The 21,868-nt window shown below is 37.3% G+C and overlaps 2 protein-coding genes across 2 annotated transcripts in view; one reads left to right on the top strand and one right to left on the bottom strand.

Annotated features, from left to right (window-relative positions):
* The window catches only part of LOC131066242 (NADH dehydrogenase [ubiquinone] iron-sulfur protein 4, mitochondrial), a 62,776-nt gene that overhangs the window by 22,833 nt on the left and 18,075 nt on the right, over positions 1 to 21,868 (bottom strand). The window lies entirely within an intron of this gene.
* Positions 2,750 to 3,859, top strand: LOC131060745 (uncharacterized). The gene is made up of 3 exons (XM_057994120.2): positions 2,750 to 2,954; positions 3,067 to 3,282; positions 3,385 to 3,859. The coding sequence occupies exons 1-3, from the start codon at positions 2,828 to 2,830 to the stop codon at positions 3,627 to 3,629; spliced, it is 588 nt and encodes a 195-aa protein (XP_057850103.2). The 5' UTR covers positions 2,750 to 2,827; the 3' UTR covers positions 3,630 to 3,859.

The following is a 21,868-nucleotide window of genomic DNA, read 5'->3' as shown; positions in this document are numbered from 1 at the left end:
GTTAAATATATACTAATAAATTTAACTTTTAAATTTAATATACTGTTACATTAAACTTAACTGTTACATATATACTAACATGCTGTTAAAATTTAACTGTTAAATTTATTAGTATATATTTAACAGTATATCAAATTTAACTGTATATATTTAACAGTATATTAAATTTAATATACGTTAAATATATACAGTTAAATTTAATATACTGTATAAATTTATTAGTATATATTTTCAGTATATTAAATTTATTTACTGTATATATTTAACAGTATATTAAATTTAACTGTATATTAAATTTTACTATATATATTTATATACAGTTAAATTTAATATACTGTTAAATATATACAGTTAAATTTAGTATATATTTAACAGTATTTTAAATTTAACTGTATATATTTAACAGTATATTAAATTTAATATACTGTTAAATATATACAGTTAAATTTAATATACTGTATAAATTTATTAGTATAAATTTTCAGTATATTAAATTTAGTAACTGTATATATTTAGCAGTATGTTAAATTTAACTGTATATATTTATATACAGTTAAATTTAATATACTGTTAAATATATACAGTTAAATTTAGTATATATTTAACAGTATATTAAATTTAACTGTATATATTTATATACAGTTAAATTTAATATAATGTTAAATATATACGCTTAAATTTAATATACTGAAAATATATACTAATAAATTTAACAGCTAAATTTAACAATATGTTAGTATATAGTTACATATAGAACAGGTTAAGTTTAATATAACAATTAACTTTAATATAACAGGTTAACTAATCAACCCCTAGCCTAAGCACATGTTCAAATAAAATTACTTATTTAACTAATTAACTTAAATTTACTAGTATAACTAATTTGAACATTACTGAATATAAAATATATAAGTACTCAGAAAGATATACTGTATATATTTTACTGTTGGACAGAAATTTGTCTTCCCAAAAAGTATAATTTAACTGTATATAAGGTTAAGAAGAATGTATTGCTGTTTCTAGTGGGTCTGAAATTCTTCTTCAATGGCTTAATTTCCCATGTATTGAGCAATAATTGAAGTATACCATTGGTGTAAACTTGAAATTCAATTACATTTAGGTTTCCAATTTCCCATGTCAATGTAATTAAAATGCAATTATTCTACACAAGCCCAACCATAGATCCCTCAAAAGTTTAAGATTGAGTGTAATGTTTTTACAGATCTGATTCTTGATAATGTCGCATCAAAAAGACTTTGCATGGACACATTGCACAGCAGTTACGGGTAGCACGAAGGTCAAGTGCAACTGGTGTCTAGAAGAGATCAGTGGTGGAATTTATCGTTTCAAATGGCATTTGTCCAAAGAACGAGGAAATAACACCATGATATGCAAGGCATGCCCTGCAGATGTCTCGTATCAGGCAAAGCAATCTCTTGACGGGATTGCTGAGAGTAAGGCCAAAAAGGCAAGAATTGGGGTTGAACTAGGTTCTAGTTCTGCAGATCCCAGGACGAACCATTTGGGTGAGGAGGATGGTGAAGATGGGAGTTTCAGGGAATCTGGGTCGACACATAATTCTATAGCACGTGGACCAAACACAGGTGGAGGAAACACTAATGCTTTCTTCCAACCTCGTACCACAGCAGGATCACAAACCACTTTGGAGAGTACAGGATGGAGGAAAACTGTCACTGAACAAGCAAAGAAGGCAATTGCTAATTATTGGTACTCCTCTCACACGGCATTCCATGCTTCCAAAAATCCATATTGGCAACCCATGATAGATGCTATTGCAGCTGTAGGTCCTGGGTTTCAAGCCCCATCTTGTGAATCATTAAGGGTTGGTATGCTGAAAGATGCAGTAGAGGATGTTCAAGATGTTGTTAAACAACATCGATTGCAGTGGGCTAGAACTGGTTGCAGCATCATGTCAAATGGTTGGACAGATAGAAGGAACCGAACTCTCATTAACTTCCTTGTCTCTTGTGAGATTGGCACTGTTTTTTTGAAATCTGTGGATGCATCTAATATGATGAAATCCACAAATGCATTGTTTGAGATGTATGACGTGGTAGTTACAGATGTAGGGCCACAAAATGTGGTTCAATTTATCACAGACAATGCTGCTGCTTGTGTTGTTGCAGGGAGACTTCTGACAGATAAATATCCTTCCATGTTTTTTACACCATGTGCAGCACATTGCCTTGATCTAACCCTAGAGGACATTGGAAAAATTGAATGGGTTAAGGCGGCATTTCAGAAAGCTCACAAGGTTACCAAATTTATTTATAATCACACAAGGGTTTTGGCTATAATGCGCTCTTTCACAGGAGGCAAGGAGCTAGTTCGACCAGGAGTGACAAGATTTGCAACATATTTCCTTGCATTACAAACATTATGTGAACAAAAAGGTAATTTGAGGCGAATGTTTGTTTCAGCTGAGTGGATGGAGTCTGGTTTCACAACTCAAGCAAATGGCATAGCAGTGGCAGAGTATATGTATTCTACCACATTTTGGGAATCTATTGAACAAATTGTAGAATTTTCAGAGCCTTTAGTAAAAGTCTTGAGACTAGTGGATGGAGATAAACCCCCCATGGGATATGTGTATGAGGCCATGGATAGGGCCAAGGAGGTGATAAAGAGTAAGCTGGAAAATAACATGGATAAGTATATGCCGTTGTGGGACATAATTGATAGGAGATGGGATGGACAAATGCACACTCCTCTTCATGCTGCAGGATATTTTCTCAATCCTCTGTTATTCTATAAGACTGACTTCCTAGAAATTGATGCTGAGATCAAACAAGGCTTCTTCAAGTGCATGGAAAAAATGTTTCCTGACTTGGAAAAATTTGATGCGGCTACGATAGAGCTGGAAATGTACAAGCATGCTAAGGGCTTTCTCTCTTCTAGGGCTGCTATACAAAGCAGAAAGACAATTCAACCAGGTAGACTCTATAAACTTTTGACAATCTCTTTATTTTGCCAACCACTAAGTTTGTTAAGATTATAAGATATTCTTAGTCTTACAATATCATCTCCATATAATGTGTTTTTCAGCTGCATGGTGGGCTTCTTTTGGAGATGAAATACCAAATTTAAGGTGGATGGCGGTGCGTATTTTGAGCCAACCATGTAGCTCATCAGCTTGTGAGCGTAATTGGAGTGTGTTTGAACACATACATTCTAAGAAACACAACCGCCTATCACAACAACGGCTGAATGACTTGGTATTTGTTCATCACAACCTCCGCTTGAAGATAAGGAAAGCTCAAGGTGAGAATATTAATATATAGTTGCAGTTTTTTGAATTGTATTCACTATTCATTGATTTTTCATTTGTAAGGGAAACAGTAATTTCTACATGGGCAAAATCAGGAACTATTGAGGAATGCTTGCCAATTGACCTCGATGAGATATATCCAGAGTGCGAGTTGATTGCTGCTGATGATGCTGATGATGATGATGATGATGTTGATGATGATTATGTTGTTGCTGATCGTCCGCTTGTGTCTGAAGATTTTGATATCATGAGGCAAGCCAACTTTCGTCCTGAATGGGTTGAAGGAATTAGGACAGGCTCTTGCCCAGGAGCTTCATCATCAGGGCCTCCTGCCCTCTAGCATGTCATTGCCTACATTTGAGATTTTGGAATTTTGTACTTAATTTACAGGTTGACTTTGTTCAAAGTCACAAACTATATTGTAATTGACATTTTGACATCTATCACCATCTAGATATTATTTATGGTGTAGTATATTTTGTGGAACGTAATCAGTGATATGAATATAAGCAACGAAAATCTATTTCCTACAATTCATGTTTTCAAGTGTCTATTTTATTTGCCTACAATATCTCTATGCCATGGAAATACCCTAAAATATATTAAAAAAGTAGTTTTTGATTGTTTTTCTGCAATTTTTTATGTTTTTTTGTATATCCGATTTTTTCCCGATTTTTTGAAAAAATCTTATACTTTTGTTTTGCCGATTAATTCCCCAAACGATTATTGTTTCTATGATCTAAAGTATATTTCAAAGATGTTCAAATCATTACCATCAAACATTGATACCAGTCAAGTTAATGCATAACAATGGACGTATAACAATTGAAGTTAAGTGCGCATAAAATTCCAGTTGACCACGCGAGGCACACTTACAATCAACAAGAGGCTAGTTGTATGGATTAGATGGATTTCACACAAATACATTCAACAAATTCCTTCATTCAATCTAAAATACTTGAAAGTAAATTCTAATCTAACTTGGAGGCAATGAAAACCTCAAATGCAATGCAACACTTAAACAAAAATCACCATCAAGTCGAACAATGATTTGTATTTAAATCTGCAACATATGCGGACAATTCTCAAAAATCTCTCCCTTACAAATGAGAGGCAATGGGGTTTATACAGAGGTGTCACTACAATGAATGGCTCGGGTCGATTCAAGGATCAATGGCCAAGATCAAAAGATACAAACCCTAATTAGGGTTTGTTACAACCACCATTACATTGACCAATGAGAGATGAGGATAGGTAAGATAAATAATATTTGATGTAGCGCCATGTGTCACCTATTCCCTCCTTGAATGAATGTTGACTTGGTACCCCTTTGATTAGACGAATGGTGACTAGGATGCCACCTCAGCCTACCTTGTACACTCTTCTTCATAATGTTTGGAATTCCTTATGATACTTTGCTCCTTATGTTAAGGAATTCCATGAATTGTTCCCTCCTTAATGTTTGGAAAATTTTCCTGATCTTGTAATCTTGAAATATTTATTTCCTTGGCGCTCTTGATACTGAAATTTCTTGATGTGAAATCCCTTTGTGCTCATGTCTTGGACTTGCTTTCCTTCATTTGTTCATCATCAAGGTGAAGTCCTCTTCATGTTCGATTTAGTTCACATCCTTGCCTTTGGAAATCTTTGTCTTGAAATCCTCTTCCAATCTTTGAAGTGTTGATCTTCCTCATCCACATTTGTAATGTTGTCCTTGCAATATGCATCCCCTTCAAGCCTTGATCATTGTGTTTCCCTTCCTCGTAGTAGACCTGCAAAACAAACAAGTATTGAATCAAACACCTATGGGATAAACTTTATTTTAACCTTGGTGGGAAATCCATCCGCATACGGACGGATCAGTCCTCAAAACATCTGCATTATCCCTATCCATTTTTTCACTTGGTGGAAATTTGATGCCTATCTGGACAACTTTGTTATTGATCTTCATTTGAATTGATTTTTCCCTTCCTTTTTAATTCCGCCCTCAAGTGGGAATCCGACCCTCATCCAGACTCGTCCTTGAAAATTTTGTGTTGATTTCATCATCATTTGATGGAGTGGAAATTAGAACCTCATAGGGACTTTGTTCCCAACATTTGTCCCAACATGTGATAGGTAATCTTAGGTTCCGATTAGAAAATTGTAACACCAATTCTGAAAATGTGAAAGTCTGGATTGAAATCTGGAAAATTCTCAAGAAAAACCCCGATTTTCCAACTTAAGACAAGCCTGATTGCAATAAATAAGTCTGAAGACACCTCTGAAAACTCAAAAAATGTATGATTTGGAGCCCAAAAATGAATGTCCAGGTCTGAAAACACCTGTCAATGCTCATAAAATCACTGATTTTAAATTTCTAAATGTTGCATCAAGTCTGATTTTCTGAGAACAATGTCTAGATACACCTTCCCAAACTCAGAAAATGGAGGAAATTGCAATCAAATGTGTTGTCTCAATTCTGATTTCTGAGAGTAAATGTCTGAGAACATCCCTGTAACTTGCACTTCAATGGCTGGAAAGTTGTCTCAGTAAGTCTGAAGACACTCAAAAAATGATCAATATTAATGACTGGAAGCGGTCACAGCTATGTCACATGCTTGCACTTGAATTATTTTGCCCCTCAAAACTCAAAAATGGTCACATCTGGGCACACCTATGTGGCTGGGAATGAAGTTTCAGTCCAAAGACAACCTGGTATACTCAAAACAATATAAAAATTAGTGCCAAAAAATATACCACAATTTTGAAAATACTTGGAAAAGAGTGTGGAAAAGTCTGATTTTTAGTTCTTAAAGTCTGAAGGCACCCTTCCAAGGTCCAACAATGGCTGCCCAATGTCTGAAGACAACCAGCAACTTCAATAAATCAGTCATTTAAACTTGTCGCAGTCATAGGAAAAAGTTGTATTTGATGGATTTTACCTTCCCAAAGTGAAGATTGCCAAATCTGGGCACAAACAAAAGGCTGGTAATGAATATCTAAGTCTGAAGACAAATCTGAAAGTGAAGTTTCAGACTTAGATCAGCAATGGAGGTGCCACCAAATGTCCAAAAAACTCATAAAGATGATGCACAAGTGAAATTTCCAAAGTGTAGAGGTGGATGGAAATGAAGAATAAGTCTGAAAACAACCTGAGAATGGAGTTTCAGACTTCGCACCTGCAATGGTGTACTCAAAAAATGCCTCCAAACCACTCTAAAATGACCTCCCAATAAATCGCCTAAGGCTGGAAATGAAAATCAGGTTTGAGAATGCACATTCTAGTCAATGATCAACAACAAGGGTGATTAGAATCACCCACAATAGAACCCAGCCATGGAGTATAACTCAGATTTAAGTGCAATGGCAGCCCCTTAGCATCAACAAAACTCAGCAAACCAATAAAATCCCCCCACAAAGTAAAATGATCAGCCACCAAACAAAATCATGGCACTCCCAATCATGGCGCCATCCTACCAAATCGCCGAATGTGGCATGAACATCCACCAACTTGTTGCAACTTTCCTCCAATGGCTGCGCCCAGGTCTGATTGGGCAAACAAACTCTTCAAATCTGCAACTTCCTTCAACAATGGTGACACTTGGGCAAAAATCGCCCAGTTGGAACCTCCAATCTGCCTTCAACCAACCACTTAACCATCACAAATGGCACTTATATTATTATTTTAATGTTGGGCAGGCATACTTATACATGTTTTCACCTTGAAACTTCACCACACAAGCAATGTGGGATAAAACTTTGCCTTTATAGCCTGCCTAAGAAAATCAATTTGCATTAGGAACATAATTAATTATTAAATGATCATTGCAAATCACTAAATAATTGTTTTTTATAATTAAATAATCATTATCGAATGCAAAAACAATTAAATTTGGCCACTTGCATTAAACAAATATTTCAAATTTCATTCAAATTTGGCCAATTGGGGGAAAAACGTCCCATAGCTGCATAAAAAACCAAGTTGAAAATCTTCACAAGGCATCGCAATTGCCTTTGGGGAAAAACGACCCATGTCTGGATAAAAATCCAGATCATCATTTATCATAAACATATTTGGGAAATTCACCATTCATCAGGACAATCATCCTCATAAAAATCCATTAAAATTGATCAAATTTCATCCACATCAAAATCATCTACATTCCCAAGGGAAAAATGTGGGTCATCAGGAGGATTTCCCAACACTTAGTCAAAATTTTGCCTTCCTAGAGGAAAATCACCTTACGTCGGGAATTTGAATGGGGGAAAAACAAGGTCCATCGGAATTGTGGGGGGAATTCTTCTCCAATCAAGATTTTGAGTGGGGGAAAATCATGGGTCATCGGAAATGTGGGGGGAAAGCACCTCCCATTAGGAATTTTGACTTTTTGACCACTAGAACATGGATTTTCATCAAGAATTTAATGATTTTTCCACTCAAAATCAACTGGACACTTCAAATTTTCAATAAAACGCATCAGGACTTAACCAAATTTATCAAAATTTGAGCAAGAAAAGAGGGATTCCATCGGCACAAAGTGCAATTTAACTTGAATGACCTCCTAGGAACAACAAAATAACCCCTAAAGAACCTATTAACACTTAGGCATAAAAAAATCACCGACTTGCAACACTTAGGCAAATTTACGCTCAAATTTAAAACTTGTTGCAACCCCTAGACTTAGGCATAACTCAGGATCACTCTAACATTTTGACATTTTAAACACATGATCCTATCAAAGAAACGGGACTCGGACTCGGCTCAGACTCGGCAAGGCCAACTCGGACTCGGCGTCAGACTCGGCTTCAGACTCGTCTGGACTCGGGATAGTGAAAAACTCAAGAAATTTAGAGATTTTTTAATATTTAAAACTTGTTTCAGACACCTTTTATTGAATACACCTTAAAGACACAATAACATCATCAAACTCGGCTCATTTGATTACATACACAAGTATACATCAATCACATAAGCATAAACGCAAATTGTAGCTGAAGAAAATAACAAACATAGATATATAAATATTGTCAAATGTATACAATATTACAAAACTCATGGAATAAAAAATCCATGTCATCATATGATCATCATCAAATGTTTCATACAAATACCAAAGGTAAATACAACTACAAGTCTATGGCTCAGAGGAGCCTGCACCCTCCGGCTCCGGCCCCCTACGAAGGTGTCTAAGGTAGGTCCTGGATGATTCGACTGCCATAGCCGCTCCCCGTGACACCATGCCATGCTCACCAACATCAGGAACACCCGTGTCACTATCTGCCTCTAAATCTCCTATCTGTGCTCGTGCTCTCCGCTCCTCCTCTGCCATGGCTACAGTCTCAACCTCTATATCTACCTGGTCGATCCAATCAATGTCAAACTCGTAGGTTAAATTTTCTCTACTTCTATCGATGCCGTTTCCCCCATATTTTTCGACGGGGGTTTGGGGGCAGCGCCCCCAAGGTGGGGTCAAGGGGCAGCGCCCCTTGCGCGCTCCCTGTCGCAATACAGGGCGAGGTCGAGGGGCAGCGCCCCGCGAGGCCAAAAAAACTTATTACAAGTCTGAATTAGGGTTTCTTTGAGAGTCTTCCTTAGGGCCTGGTTTTGCTCTTGTTGCTAATTGGGTCTTGCTTGGTGAGTGAGTATCATTCTTGAAGGTCCAAGCTAGGTCAAGTTGGTGAGTGATAAAGTCTGGAATGTCATCCTGATCTTCAAATGCCCTGAAATTTGGCTAAGTCTGGAATGTCCTGATCCTGAAATTTGACTAAGTCTGGAAAACTGAAGAATCCTCCAAAAACTAGATTTTGCAATATAACTCCTGGAGGCCCAAAACCACTCTCAAACATCCTGACAGTATATATGGAATATAACTTAAAGTATAAGAAAGAAGAAAGATATAAGGAAATGTCACTTATACTTCATAAAATAATCCTGACGGAGAGACCAAAATGTCAAATTTCGCCCTTCCAAAAAAACTTATTACTTTTTAATAAAACTTTTTAAAATGTTTTTTTTTTGTCATTTTATTAACCCAGCCAGTAGCCGAGTCTGGGGCTCAGGACTCGCCGAGTCTGGCGATTTTGAGCCAAAATCGCCAACTCGGCGAGTCTGGCGAGTTTACTCTCCAGACTCGACCGAGTTCGAGTCCGAGCCCCTGGGACTCGTTTGGCCTGACTCGGACTCGGACTCGCCGAGTTTGGGCGATTTCAGGCGAGTCTCGTTTCTCTGGATCCTATTCAAAATTCAAAAACCCTCTCATTAGCAAAGGCAAACACTAGGAAATTATTACTACCCAAAGGCAATCTAAGCAAAACATCTACCCTAAAAAGCGAAAAGGTGGGGGTCCCCATTTGCAATGGGGCGATGTGTGAAAACGTCACAACACTTAACCTCTTCTCTTTTACATCTATCTCAGGTTCAAGAATTAATTTGCCTTCATTGTCAAGCGGAGGTAGTTCTTCTGTAGGAGTGATTCGCTGCCCAAGGTCCTTCTTAAGGCATCAAATATGAAATGTACTGTGGATTTTTCTGTCAGCTGGAAGTTCCAGCTCATACGCAACTGCACCAATCTTTCCTACCACCTTGAGGGCCCATAAAAACGTGCTTTCAGTATTTCAGCTCCACTCCCTTTGAGAGAGGACTGCCTATAAGGCTGCAGCCTCAAAAACACCATATCACCAACATCAAATTCCTTTTCATTCCGGTCTATCAGCATATAACTTCTGCTGATTTTGGGCCCGCTGCAAATTTTCTTACTTTGTTGCAAAAATATCCTTACTTTGTTGTACCACATCCATTGTGCTTGGCACTCTACTACCAATCAAAATCAGATCCATAAAAGTAGCATGTCATAGCCATAGAGTTCTTTCAAAGGAGCCATACCAATGGATATATGCTGATTGCTGCCCCCTGACATGGTCCCTTAGGTAGCCCTCTATCCATTTGTTTACGATCTCCATTTGTCTATCGGTTTGTGGATGATAGCTCGTGCTTGTTGTCGATTTAGTGTGTTATAGCTTTGCTAAGTCTTAGGGTTCCTAGATCTGTTTTATGTGTGCAAATGTTATTTTCTCCTCAAACCCTATACCCTTTAATCCTTTCAAAGCTTTGTGTAATAAATTTTTGTTGCCCACCTCTTCCCGATTTCCAGTCATATTACTCATAACTTGTGTCCTTTTATACATTGCCATGACTGGCCCCCTGTGCCTTGAGAAATATTTGTGTCGATCAAAAAAATTCCTCAAGGTCCTAAGTTTTAATGTTTATGTTTATGACCTTTGTTTTTTCCCAATGGCCCCCTTTTCCTAGTTGATGAAATGTTTTCACTTGTGTTATATGGTTTTTAAGTTCATGGCCCCCTGAGAATCAGCCTCAAGCAATAAAGGAACTTTGGGAAGAAGTGAGAATAGAAATGGAAGGAACGACTGCCCAAAGAGGAAGAGAATTAGTGATGGAAGTTGCCTGCATGCGTTTACCGGGTTGGGACATCTTCAACCATTCTCTTTGATAACATCAGAAGAAATGGGGATATTGATTTGAAGTTGAATGAGGAAAGAACAAACAAGTTGTACTTTGGATCCGCTTATGATCCAGATTTCAATGCTCTGGCTATTTGGTCACTCTACCCTCCAAATAAGAGGCCAGATGTGATTGAGGACCCTCAAAACATAATCGGAAATCCTATGATTCACAGACTAGAGGATGTTAATCCAATTGAAGCTGCCAGTTTAAATACAAACTCGGCAAGGTTTACAAAGGCAACTATGAGGAAGATTATGGAAGAAAATGACAGATTAAACAGAGAAGTGTTGTCACTGAATGAAAGATTAAATGTGACCACAAGTGCTATGCCCCCAATGATATTTCCATTACCAATTGATGAAGAAAGAAAACTGCAGAAAGATGTAACTGAGGGAAGAAAAAGGAAGGAGAAGCTAGTCAAGAAATCTGAAGCAAGTTTAATCTATTAATTGGCATGATAAATAACGGCACATGCTGACAATCTTTGGGAGAAGTATGAAGCAACAAAAAATGAATTTGTTGAGCAAAGAAGAATTGAAGTGAGACTCAAGTGTGTGGAGAAGAACATGTCTCCTAAAATAAAACTTTTTAATATTGTTTTGCAACAAAATTGTCTTGATGAAAATTCTTTTAAGCACTTGACAGATATTTGTGACAACTTCAAAACAATCAAGAATATGTTAAGGCAACATAAAAAGTTCCATTTTCTTATTGTCAAGGGGTAGACGCATTTTGATAAGTTGATAGGATCTCCTATGCCCTCATTTTGGAAAGAAGATGGAATAGATAAGGTTCAGACAGAGAGGAAGGATGAGTTCTCATAGGTCACCATTAATGAAGATGAGGAAAAGGTATTGATAATTTATGTTTTTGTTTGGATAAATTATCACTGCTTGTATTTGGAATGATGACAATCAATACTTTTGTTAATACATATGCTAACAAAGAATATGCAGAACATATAGCAAGCATAAATCAATTTTTACTTGAAAATAATTGAGCAATGAAGCGGATAAATGCAAATTTGATTTGCATTTCAGTTTATCCTGTATGGAATCTTGCTAGATCGTCAAATCACAGGTTCTTGCAGTTATGAGAAGAGATGAAATGAAAATGAATTAACTTGATTTGCATTTCCATCAGTCATCAGATTTGGACCTTCTGGCTAGTTCAGCATTTTGCAACCACGTGCCGCTTCCCGGCATAGTTGAATCAGCTCTACATCACGAAAATCATTTCATAAGGAGGAGCATCCTCCTCAAAGTTTCTGCTCATTCTGCTGCTCCAACATTCCTCGAAGCGGTGCAAAGTTTGTTTTGTTTTCTATGCTTTTAAAGATGCATTTTGGCATATTTTCCAATTTTGAATGATTTTCAAATGAATACTTGACACTTGAACATGGCCTGATGCTTGTTGCTCCCTTGCTTTACAAAAGGGATTTCAAGGCCATTTTGAAGGGTTCTGAATTTATGTTGGGTGTGTATTATAAAATAGTGTTGAGTCTGTTGTATAGAAGAGAATGCAGACTGTAAATATTTAAGTTATTTTAGCTGTCAATCAGGTTTTGCACAGTATTGAAAATAATTTCAATCCTCTCCAAATTGTACATTCAAGTTCATATGAATGCAACACATCAAGGATGTTTTCAACTTGTCATTACAATGTTTCTGTGTTGTGTAATTTGTTTATGGCTTTCTTTCAAGGAAAGAATTAAATACTTTGATCAAATTACTATAAATTTGAATGAATAATATGGATTTGTGTTAGTGTGAATAGGCTTCTTTGGCCTTCTAGTTCTTTATTAGCTAGTTCTCCACTATAGCTCTATTCACACTTAGTTAAGCTTACTTAGGGACTTTTTCACTTTATCCCACATTGGTTGTGCTTTTAGTCTCTTGGGTGGTAAGTGCTATGTACACTCACCCATCGCTCTCATATGAGTATCTTATTTTCATTGTATGCTTTGCATTCTCTTGAGTTGAATACAATTTATTTGGCTCATTTTTTATTTCTTGCTTTGCTCTCCTTCATTCATTCGCATTCTCAGGTTGAAATCTTGCATGGTATCAAAGCAGTTGTGAGTTGTGGGTTAGCATTTTCTTAGAAATCTAAGAGTGTAGGGCTGTTTTTTTTTTGAAGCACATGAGTATGCACTTCTCTCGCATCTTCGGATGATCTAGAGAATCATAAAAGTGTGGAGAAAACTGTAGTTTTTGGGGGGGTTCTTGTTTATATCTTGCCAGTTGCAATTTTTTCAAAGCTTCCTAGAGACATTTTGAACTCACCATTGAGTTTAGAGCAGCCGAGAAAGTCAAGTTTGGCTTTCATTTCATCCAATTTGGAGATCGTTTGATGTAATTGCGAATCGAGGGTTTCTAGCTTATATCTAGTGCAGCTTTTTTATGGGGGTTTTCAAGCCAAAAGGACTTCACAAGACACAAAAACCCCTATTTTCATATAAAGATTGTCCATATTTGGACACCAGAGGCTCTGACAAAAATTGTTTTTCTAGAGGGGCGTTTTTATCTTCACAACATTATTTTTCATCATTTTTTTATTGTGTTCTTGCTGTTTGCAGCCTCAAATGGTTGCCCCATAGCCCTACTATGACCCAAGTATCTTTTTGCCAAGTTTATTGACCGTTTTTGGCTGATATAAGGCACTAAAATCTGGTGTTTTTTGTATAGGCGTGAATAGTGGAGGTTTTCTTTGCCCTATTTTCACCTGTCGAAGATGAAGAGTGAGGCTCGAGTTGGCAAGAGGCCAATTCCCCCTCACAAATCACACCATTGGATTCTATATTCCGCCCCGATTCCAACAAGTGGTTAGAAGGTCATTTTTGTTATTGGCAAAGTGCAGTTTTATTGTTTAAAATATTGATATATTAAAATAGGCCATTTTACGAGAATTTGTTAAAGATGTAATTTTTTATCATGTTGTGATGTTTTCACACATCACCCCATTGCAAATAGGGACCCCCTTGTTTTTTCTTTTTACGGTTGTGTCTTAGCGTCTTAGGGTTTGTCTCGGGTCTCTAGCCTCTGCAAACGAGTCATGTTTTATGAAATTTGGAGGAGTCGTCAGAGTCAAAAAGTGAAGAAATGGTCGAAAGAATTTTTTAATGCTATGGATGGTCTCAAATAGGTCGAAGGAGTGAAATCGCAATTTCTCAGGGTCAATTCTAACAACTTCCTATTTTTAGGAAATTTTGCCTTTGTTTTTTTTCTAAATTTAGAAAGTTTTGTATTTTGGCATTTTGGGACCAATTCGGAAACCTTCTTTTTTTCTAAAAATATAAAGTTGTTTTTTGCTTTTTCCGAGATCACGAGTGTTCATCATGTTAGGAGAAGAGTCAAGTCAAGAAAGATGAACTTTCGAATCCAAAGGATGTTTTATAAAAAGCTAATTGAAGATCACCAGAATTTGACTAAGTCTGGAACTTGGTTTGAGAAAAATTCCTTGTTTCCTTGGAAAAATTTCTTGAATTCCTTGGAAATGTTCCTTGTTTCCTTGGAAAAAATTCCTAAATTCCTTGGAAAAGTTCCTTGTTTCCTTGAAAAAAATTCCTGAATTCCTTGGAAAATTCCTTGTTTCCATAGAAGAATTCCAAGTTTCCATGGAAAACTTCCTTGAGCACAAGCAAAGTCCACCCAAGGCAAGTGGAAAACTTCCCAATTCTATCATTAAGTTCAAGCGCAAGGCAAGTGGAAAACTTCCCAATTCTATCATTAAGCTCAGGCGCTTGGAAGAGCAAAGGTTGAAAATTTTGGTTAAAGTATAAAAAATTCCTAATCCAACCTCAAGTCCACCCTACCTCATGGTGAACCTTTTGTGCACACTTGCAAAGTCTGCCCATGCCATGGTCAAAAGTTCCTTGGCTAGCATCAAAATCCGCCTAGGCAAAAATGTTCAAATAAGAAAATTTCAAAAATTTCAAAAAAAAAAAAAATTGTACAAGAAGAAATTCGCCCAACTCATGAAAGGAAAAAGTTTGAACTTGGCTAAAAGGAAATAAAGAAAGAAGGCTTCTAGAAGGATTAAAAAAATAAGGAATTGCAAAAAGCTTTAAAACCAAAAAAACAATAAAACAAGGAAAGTTCAATTTGAAAGCCTAATTGTGACCAAGCGCATTGCCATTTAAAAATTCATTAAAACAAAAAAAACAATGCAAGGCAGGTTTCAAATTTCCTATAAGTATAGGCATTGGCAACTTCATTATTCACACTTTTCTTTTCATCTCTGAGAAGTCGAACTTTCTAGGACATCTCTCCAAGTTTTTTAGGCAATTTAGGGGTGTAATTGCAAGTTGCAAGAAGAGTTAAAGGCATTCGAAGATTGATCCTCAGCATTCTCTGAGATTCTTCTCTATTTCTTGCAGGTCTGAAGCACTTCCAAGGCAAAATTCTGAGATTTTGGGCTCCAAAATTCCTTCTTTCTAAATTCTCATTATCAGACCAATGCAGGGTTTTCTTGCATCAAATTTTCAAGTTTCATCCATGGAGCAGGCCAGCTTTTTGTGTCTCAGAGGTAGAAACCCTTAAAATCAGACTGTTTCATAATTTTTAGGGCTTTCAAAGTCTAATTTAAAGTTCTGGAATCTTTCTTAAAGTCTAATCAGACTAAATTCCATGATTTTATGAGGTTGATTTTGATTTCTAGAATGTTCATAGGGTCTGATTTTGATCTGATTTTCACTTCTAAAAGTTGAAATCAGACTAAATTTCATAATTGCAAAAATTTTCTAAGTCTGATTTTAAGTTTCCAGAATACTTCTAGGTCTGAGTTGCAATTCTAAATTCATTAGCAGGCATGAAATTCATAAATTCCTAGTTATTCTAACTCTGATTTTTTGTTTCTCAAAACATACTCAGTCTAATTCTGAGTCTGATTTTCAAAGTTTAATCAGAAAATCAGAGTTATTGTTTGAAATTTGTCATATAACATCATGCTATTTCCCTAACTTAGGAATTTTTTTCATATTTTTCAGATAGTTGAAGTCAACTCAAGAAGCGATTCCAAAAAAAGTGAAGATGAAACAAGGGAACCAATTGGAAAGATGATGGAAGGACGGCATTCATGCTTCGAGATGGAATCCAAGGATGAGTGGAACAAAGAAGAATGACTTACACTTCATCAAGACATTCAAAAAGATTAAGTCATCCAAGGATGAAAGGCTCTACATCTACCTTAGATTTCTTTTGGAAATCTAAAATCAAAAGATTCCACACCAAGGAGCGATAAGTTCAAGACACAATGAAGATGAAGAAAATATTCTAACCATCTTGAATTTCCTTTGAAAATCCAAGAGAAGCGTATCAGCACTTCTTCATGATGAGGAATCAAATCTGCAAGGCAAGTTGAGGTGGCATACCAATCATCAACCAACCAATCCAAGGATTGCAAGTCAAACATGTCTAGGTGCAATGAACCAGACTCAACAAGTGGAAGATATTTTCTCATTGGCTATCCAAAACATTGTAATTTTCCCATTGGCTGAAAGGAGTTTTTTTTGCAAGTAACCCTAATTAGGGTTTTATCTTTTAATCTTGGTCGTTGATCTTGGATCAATCTAGGCCATTGTTTTGTAATGGGGTGCCTATATAAACCCTCCTCCTCTCATTTGTAAAGAGAGAGATTTCTAACAAATTGTTGTAATTATACTTCTTAAGTGCTAAAACATTTTATTCCTTGTTCAATTGTTGGTGAATCTTGTCTACTTTTGCAAGTTAGCATGGTTTCTTGCCTCTCCATAGAATAGATTTCATTTCAAATTGTTAAATTGAATGAAGGATTTGATAGAATTGCTCAATGTGGAATAATGTGTTCATACTTTTGATAATTGGATGATTTTCAGTTATTGTGCAAAGTTAGCCTGAACCAAAAACAGAAACTTAACTTCTATTGCTTTATTCATCGTTCAAGATATTGGTGAATATGAGTGATATGAAAATCTTTTGATTTCCTTAGAAGATTGCACTATTCTTGTGTAGTTGTTGAATTTGGCAAAGCAAGGATTGGTTTTGGATTCCACTTTTGCAATTCCATCTCCAAAGTTCATAGGATTAGTTTAAGATTAAAAGTAGCTTCCTAAACCCTCATCCTTTTGCCTTTTTCCCAAGTCATAGTAGAAGTACGATAAAAAAGAGCTCATTGAAAATCATTCAAAAAAACGAAGAAAGTTACAAGCGTCAGCAATTAGCAGAATCCTTTGATTGATTCACTCCTCAACCAATTACGTAAGTCCCCCTTGAGATTACCAGCGTATCACAATGAGCCAACTAAGACTATCTGCATTGCATCTAGAACCTTGGAGTCGTATTTGTGATCACACAGTCCATCTATTTAGCACATAGAAGATTTTGATCAAGAGAGAATAGGATATCTCTGGGTATTTTATTTTGCATTGCACGTGCATAAAAAACACACCAACAAATCGATAGCTCGAAATTGAGTGCTATATTCTTGCAATGTATGTGGGTCAAATGCCCTTACTAAACCTTTGAGAGGTTCAGCCAAGCCTTCTACAAATAGCACTACAAGTCTTCTTTCAGTTACATCAAGAACCATTATTGCAAGTTTTTGGAATTCTACTACAAAGCCCTCCACTCTACCTTCTTGATTCAGCTGGGCAAGTTCCCTAAAGTGAATTTTTGGATCCAGTCTATCAAATCTTTCAATCAACCTTTGACTAAGTCTTCAAATGAAGTTATTGAATCATGTCCTTGAGTTACCATGCCATGATACCACCATTCATGAGCTATCCCTTCTAGATGCAAAGTGACAAATTTGATTGCTTCTTCTTCAAACATTGGATTTAATGAGAAGTGTGTGTCTAACTTTTGCAACTAGGCCCTTGCTAATGAGCTTTCAGATCCATCAAAGGTCAAGAAGGAAAACCTTTCCCAACCGGTGTCGAATGTCCTTCCTTCCTTTATACCCTTTCCTCCCATGCCTTGTTGCTTTCTTCATTTCGTAATAGTCCTAGAAAGACAGATCGACACGTATGGCAAGGCTTAAGACATAATATGTATCATAAAAACTTGATACATCCTCTACAAACTCATGTTGTTCTTCCTCCATGTTGGCTGTTGTATCCTTGTCTAAAATTTTAGCATGAAGGTCCTTGTGTTGGTTGAGGCTGAGGCTTTCTCCTTTCCTAAGGCTTTCTCTCCACTTGAACAGCTCCCATCTACTTTGTAATAAATAGGTCTATCATTGCTCAGGTGTTAGCCCAATCCCTTCAATAGTTGGACCATTTGACTTATTGAATCTTTGATTTCCTTCAAGAACTCCTAGGGATGTTCTTCTTCTTTATCCCCCATGGTGGCTCCCTTTTTCTTCTCACACTAGTGGTAGTGTTGTTCCCTGTCACTCATAAGCAACCCTCAAGCTGGCAGGTCAAAGAGCTCTAATACCACTGAAATATACCATCTTATGTAACTTACAATATAGAAGCTTTTATACTAATTTTCAAGTATAAGAGACAGGTTTTAATAACCCAATTTAAACTCAAGATTAGTACAATGACTCAAAAAAATTGATACTCAGAATTACTCCAGCAACTTGATTCATATTACTGATCTCATTTAAATACACAATCTGAGTCGGTCCTATCATTTGCAAATACTAGAAGATACAAAACCCAAACTCAGAAATACATATGGGAATATAAATCAAATTCCAGGTGCAAGCTCTTACACTCAAACACTGAGGTTTGTTGCAAATATGAAGAAACAACCTCCAATAGTCTGTCCCGACCTAGTTCTATGCTCAGACTAAAGCTTGAGTGTGAAATGTGTGTGCTCCAATCTCCACTAACTCCCTGAATCTGTATGTACTAGGCTGCTCCAGATTCTAGCCCTAGTTCTTTATGAATATCCAGGCCTGAAGATTATACAGCTCCCTCCTTGTGCATTGTAGTTGAGCTTGTCTCCTTCCTCAATTGTGATCTGCTCCCTTCACACTTTCTACAACCCTGCAAATTAGAAAATTTCAGGTCTTGCCTGTCTGTGTAATGCAAAAAATAAGGAACAATGACTAAGTAAGGTTTTCATCCTACCCAAGTCTAGCTGTTGAACTTTTCGTTCCAGGAAGCCCTCAATCTCACCAAAGTGATTTCAACTCATAAACTGCCATGCCTTTTGCAATACAAATGAGCTATATAAATCATAGTTCCAGGACTCGTCGAGTTTTGGCGAGTCCCGAGCCGGGTGACCCTAGCCGAGTCGCAGGGACTTGTGACTCTCCAGGACTTGCTCTAGGCAAAAATCACTAGAAATTGGTTTTTTTGCCAAGTTCTGCCGAGTTTTTGCCGAGTCCTGTCAATTTTTTGCCCAGTCCCGAGTCGGGTCAGCCTTGCCGAGTCCACGCCAAGTCCGAGTCTCATTTCTTTGATATAAATACTAATCAATAAGTTGGTTCCTACCCAGATCTGCCTGTTGGGTTTTTCGTTCCACGAAGCCCTCAATCTCACCAAAGTGATTTCATAAACTGCCATGCCTTCTACAATCCAAATAAGCTATATAAATACTAATCAATAGGATGGTTAAAATTAACCGCCACAGGAAAGGTCAGCCTTAGAGCCATTTTCATTAAAAAATATTTATTTATTTATTAAAACGACCCCACTAGGTTGGCCCCCAAATTGCTATTAAAAATTTAATAATTTTATTTGTTAAATTTTGTCTATTTAGTTTCAAGGCCGACTTGTAAGGATATCCAGGTCATCACACTTAGGGAGTCATAGAATATTATACAAATGATGCAAAGATGATGATTAGGATTATGGGACCTGGCTATGAAGCCATGTTAGGTACCCATTTACAAATGAACTCCCATGTGCGACAAAACTCCTCTCCAAAAGAGAGAAAAGATACAAACATGAACACATAATGAAGATGGAGGACTCAATGATGCCCCCCAAGGATTACATCCATCATGAATAAACAATGAATTATCCTTCTACATGAAGCAAAGAAAGATATGGCCCATGTTGTGACGTTTTCACACATCGCCCCATTGCGAATGGGGGCCCCCACTTTTTCGCTTTCTAGGATAGTGTTGTGACCATTTCACACATCGCCCCATCGCAAATGGGGACCCCCTCTTTTTGCTTGTTTTTCGTTCGTTTTCGCTTTCGTTTTTAGGATTTTGTTAGTCAGTTAGTCGTCTGGATTTAGGGTCAAGCCTTAGGGTTTTAAATTTTGTCTTTTCAGGCCAGAGTCCAGTCGTTTTTGAGAGCTTTTGAGCTTCCTTTTCTAGGATGCAAATTTTGAATGCAATGAATTCTCCAGAATGGTCTAATGTTCAATTGGAATGTTGATGCAGAGCTTAAATTTGTCTAAGTGTTGAGAGTCAAATGTGAATTTTTGTCCGGTTGAATATTTTGACCAAATTTTGACTTTTTTGATTTTGATCCTGGGCATTGGAATTGATTTGTTTTCGCCTCGTGAAGTGTTAAAATGTGAAAAATCATGTTATTTTGGCCTGTAGGAGCAAAATCGCTCCTGTCCCTCAGTGAAGGACGGGAGCTCATTTTCAAATATCTCATCATCCCTGCAGAGTCCAGACAAATTTTACGTTTGAAGTGATGGAGAACGACGAGATCTTTCCATTGAATATAAATTGAAGATTTTCATGAGCACAAAAATGCCTCCAGGAGGAAAATCGCTCCTGTCCCTCAGTGAAGGACCGGAGCTACAAATCAAATTTCGCCTTGTCCTTGCAGGATTTTGATGACGTGATGATTTGAAAGAGTCCAAAGGAGGATGCTTTGCCAAATGAATATAATTTAAGATGCAAAAATGAAGGAGAACGACCCAGAATGCTAAAATCGCTCCTGTCCCTCTCCAAGGGACCAGGGCGAAGTACCTTGTAGCTCTCGTCCCTCTCCCAGGGACCAGAGCGATTTCCTTCATTAGACAGAATCCAGGCAAATGTCAAAGCAAGTTTACGTTCAAAAACAAGGGAAAACATGAGATGGACGCATTGAATACAAATTGAAGATTTTTTGGACGTCCACAAAGGTTCTAAATGCCTAGTTCGCTCCTGTCCCTCAGGAAGGGACCAGAGCGATTTTTGCCATAATTGCTTTTCTTGCAAAATTACAGACAATGTCAAGGCATGAACGAATGGAGTGAAGAAAGACGAATCCGTTGAATATAAACTTGGAACCTGGCAAGGTGAAAATAAAGGCCATAAAGGGAGGATCGCTCCTGTCCCTCTCCAAGGGACCAGGGCGATACAATGGTAATGATACTTCCTATGCAAGTTCAAGGTCGTTCCTCCAAAGTTCAAGGTCGATCCAAGTCAAGACAAAGTGGCGAGGGGCATTTCAAGGCGTCTTTAGCAAGCACAAACATTAAAGGTCGTCACAATGATGAAATTCGCATCCTAGGACATAGATCGCTCCTGTCCCTCTCCAAGGGACCAGGGCGATGTTAGATGCATTGGTCATTTTGTGCGAGATTTACGTAAGAACAAGATTTCATGAGGTAATGCATGGTCCAAGGCATCGTTTGAGGATAAATGCAAGAGTTTTCAACGTCCAAACATTGCCAATCGAGGTGAAAAGCTCCCATCGCTCCTGTCCTTTGGACAAGGACCAGGGCGATCTTATCAAAAGCCCTCATATTCCTTCGAGGTCAAAGCAAGGCGAGGTTAGGTAAGGTGAAGGACGACGTTTGGAAGACATCCCAATAAAGATCGAAGTTAAAAGATGCAAGATGAACGTGGAAACAAGAAGATCGCTCCTGTCCTTTGGACAAGGACCAGGGCGATGTACACTCAAAAGGCACTTAAGCACACATGCAAGATGATCAAATTCGAAGAACCTATCAAGGTGATCGATTTTCAACGTGGAGATGGAGGAGTTGAACGTGAGAAATGCAAAAATCAAGACAAAAATGTTGAATCGCTCCTGTCCCTCTCCAAGGGACCAGAGCGATGAGGTACGTCCCTTTGTCTTCCAATTTTGGCGCCAAATAAACAAATTTAAATTTCCTTAAATGCTAAATCGATTAAAAAATTGAAAATCCATTTTTATTTAGCATTTAATATGGCGTTATCTTTTATTA

This window comes from Cryptomeria japonica, chromosome 5 (assembly GCF_030272615.1).
Source record: "Cryptomeria japonica chromosome 5, Sugi_1.0, whole genome shotgun sequence".
NCBI classification, from domain to species: Eukaryota; Viridiplantae; Streptophyta; class Pinopsida; order Cupressales; family Cupressaceae; genus Cryptomeria; species Cryptomeria japonica.
The sequence above is the reverse complement of the archived record's forward strand: the minus strand, read 5'-3'. Positions and strand labels throughout refer to the sequence as shown.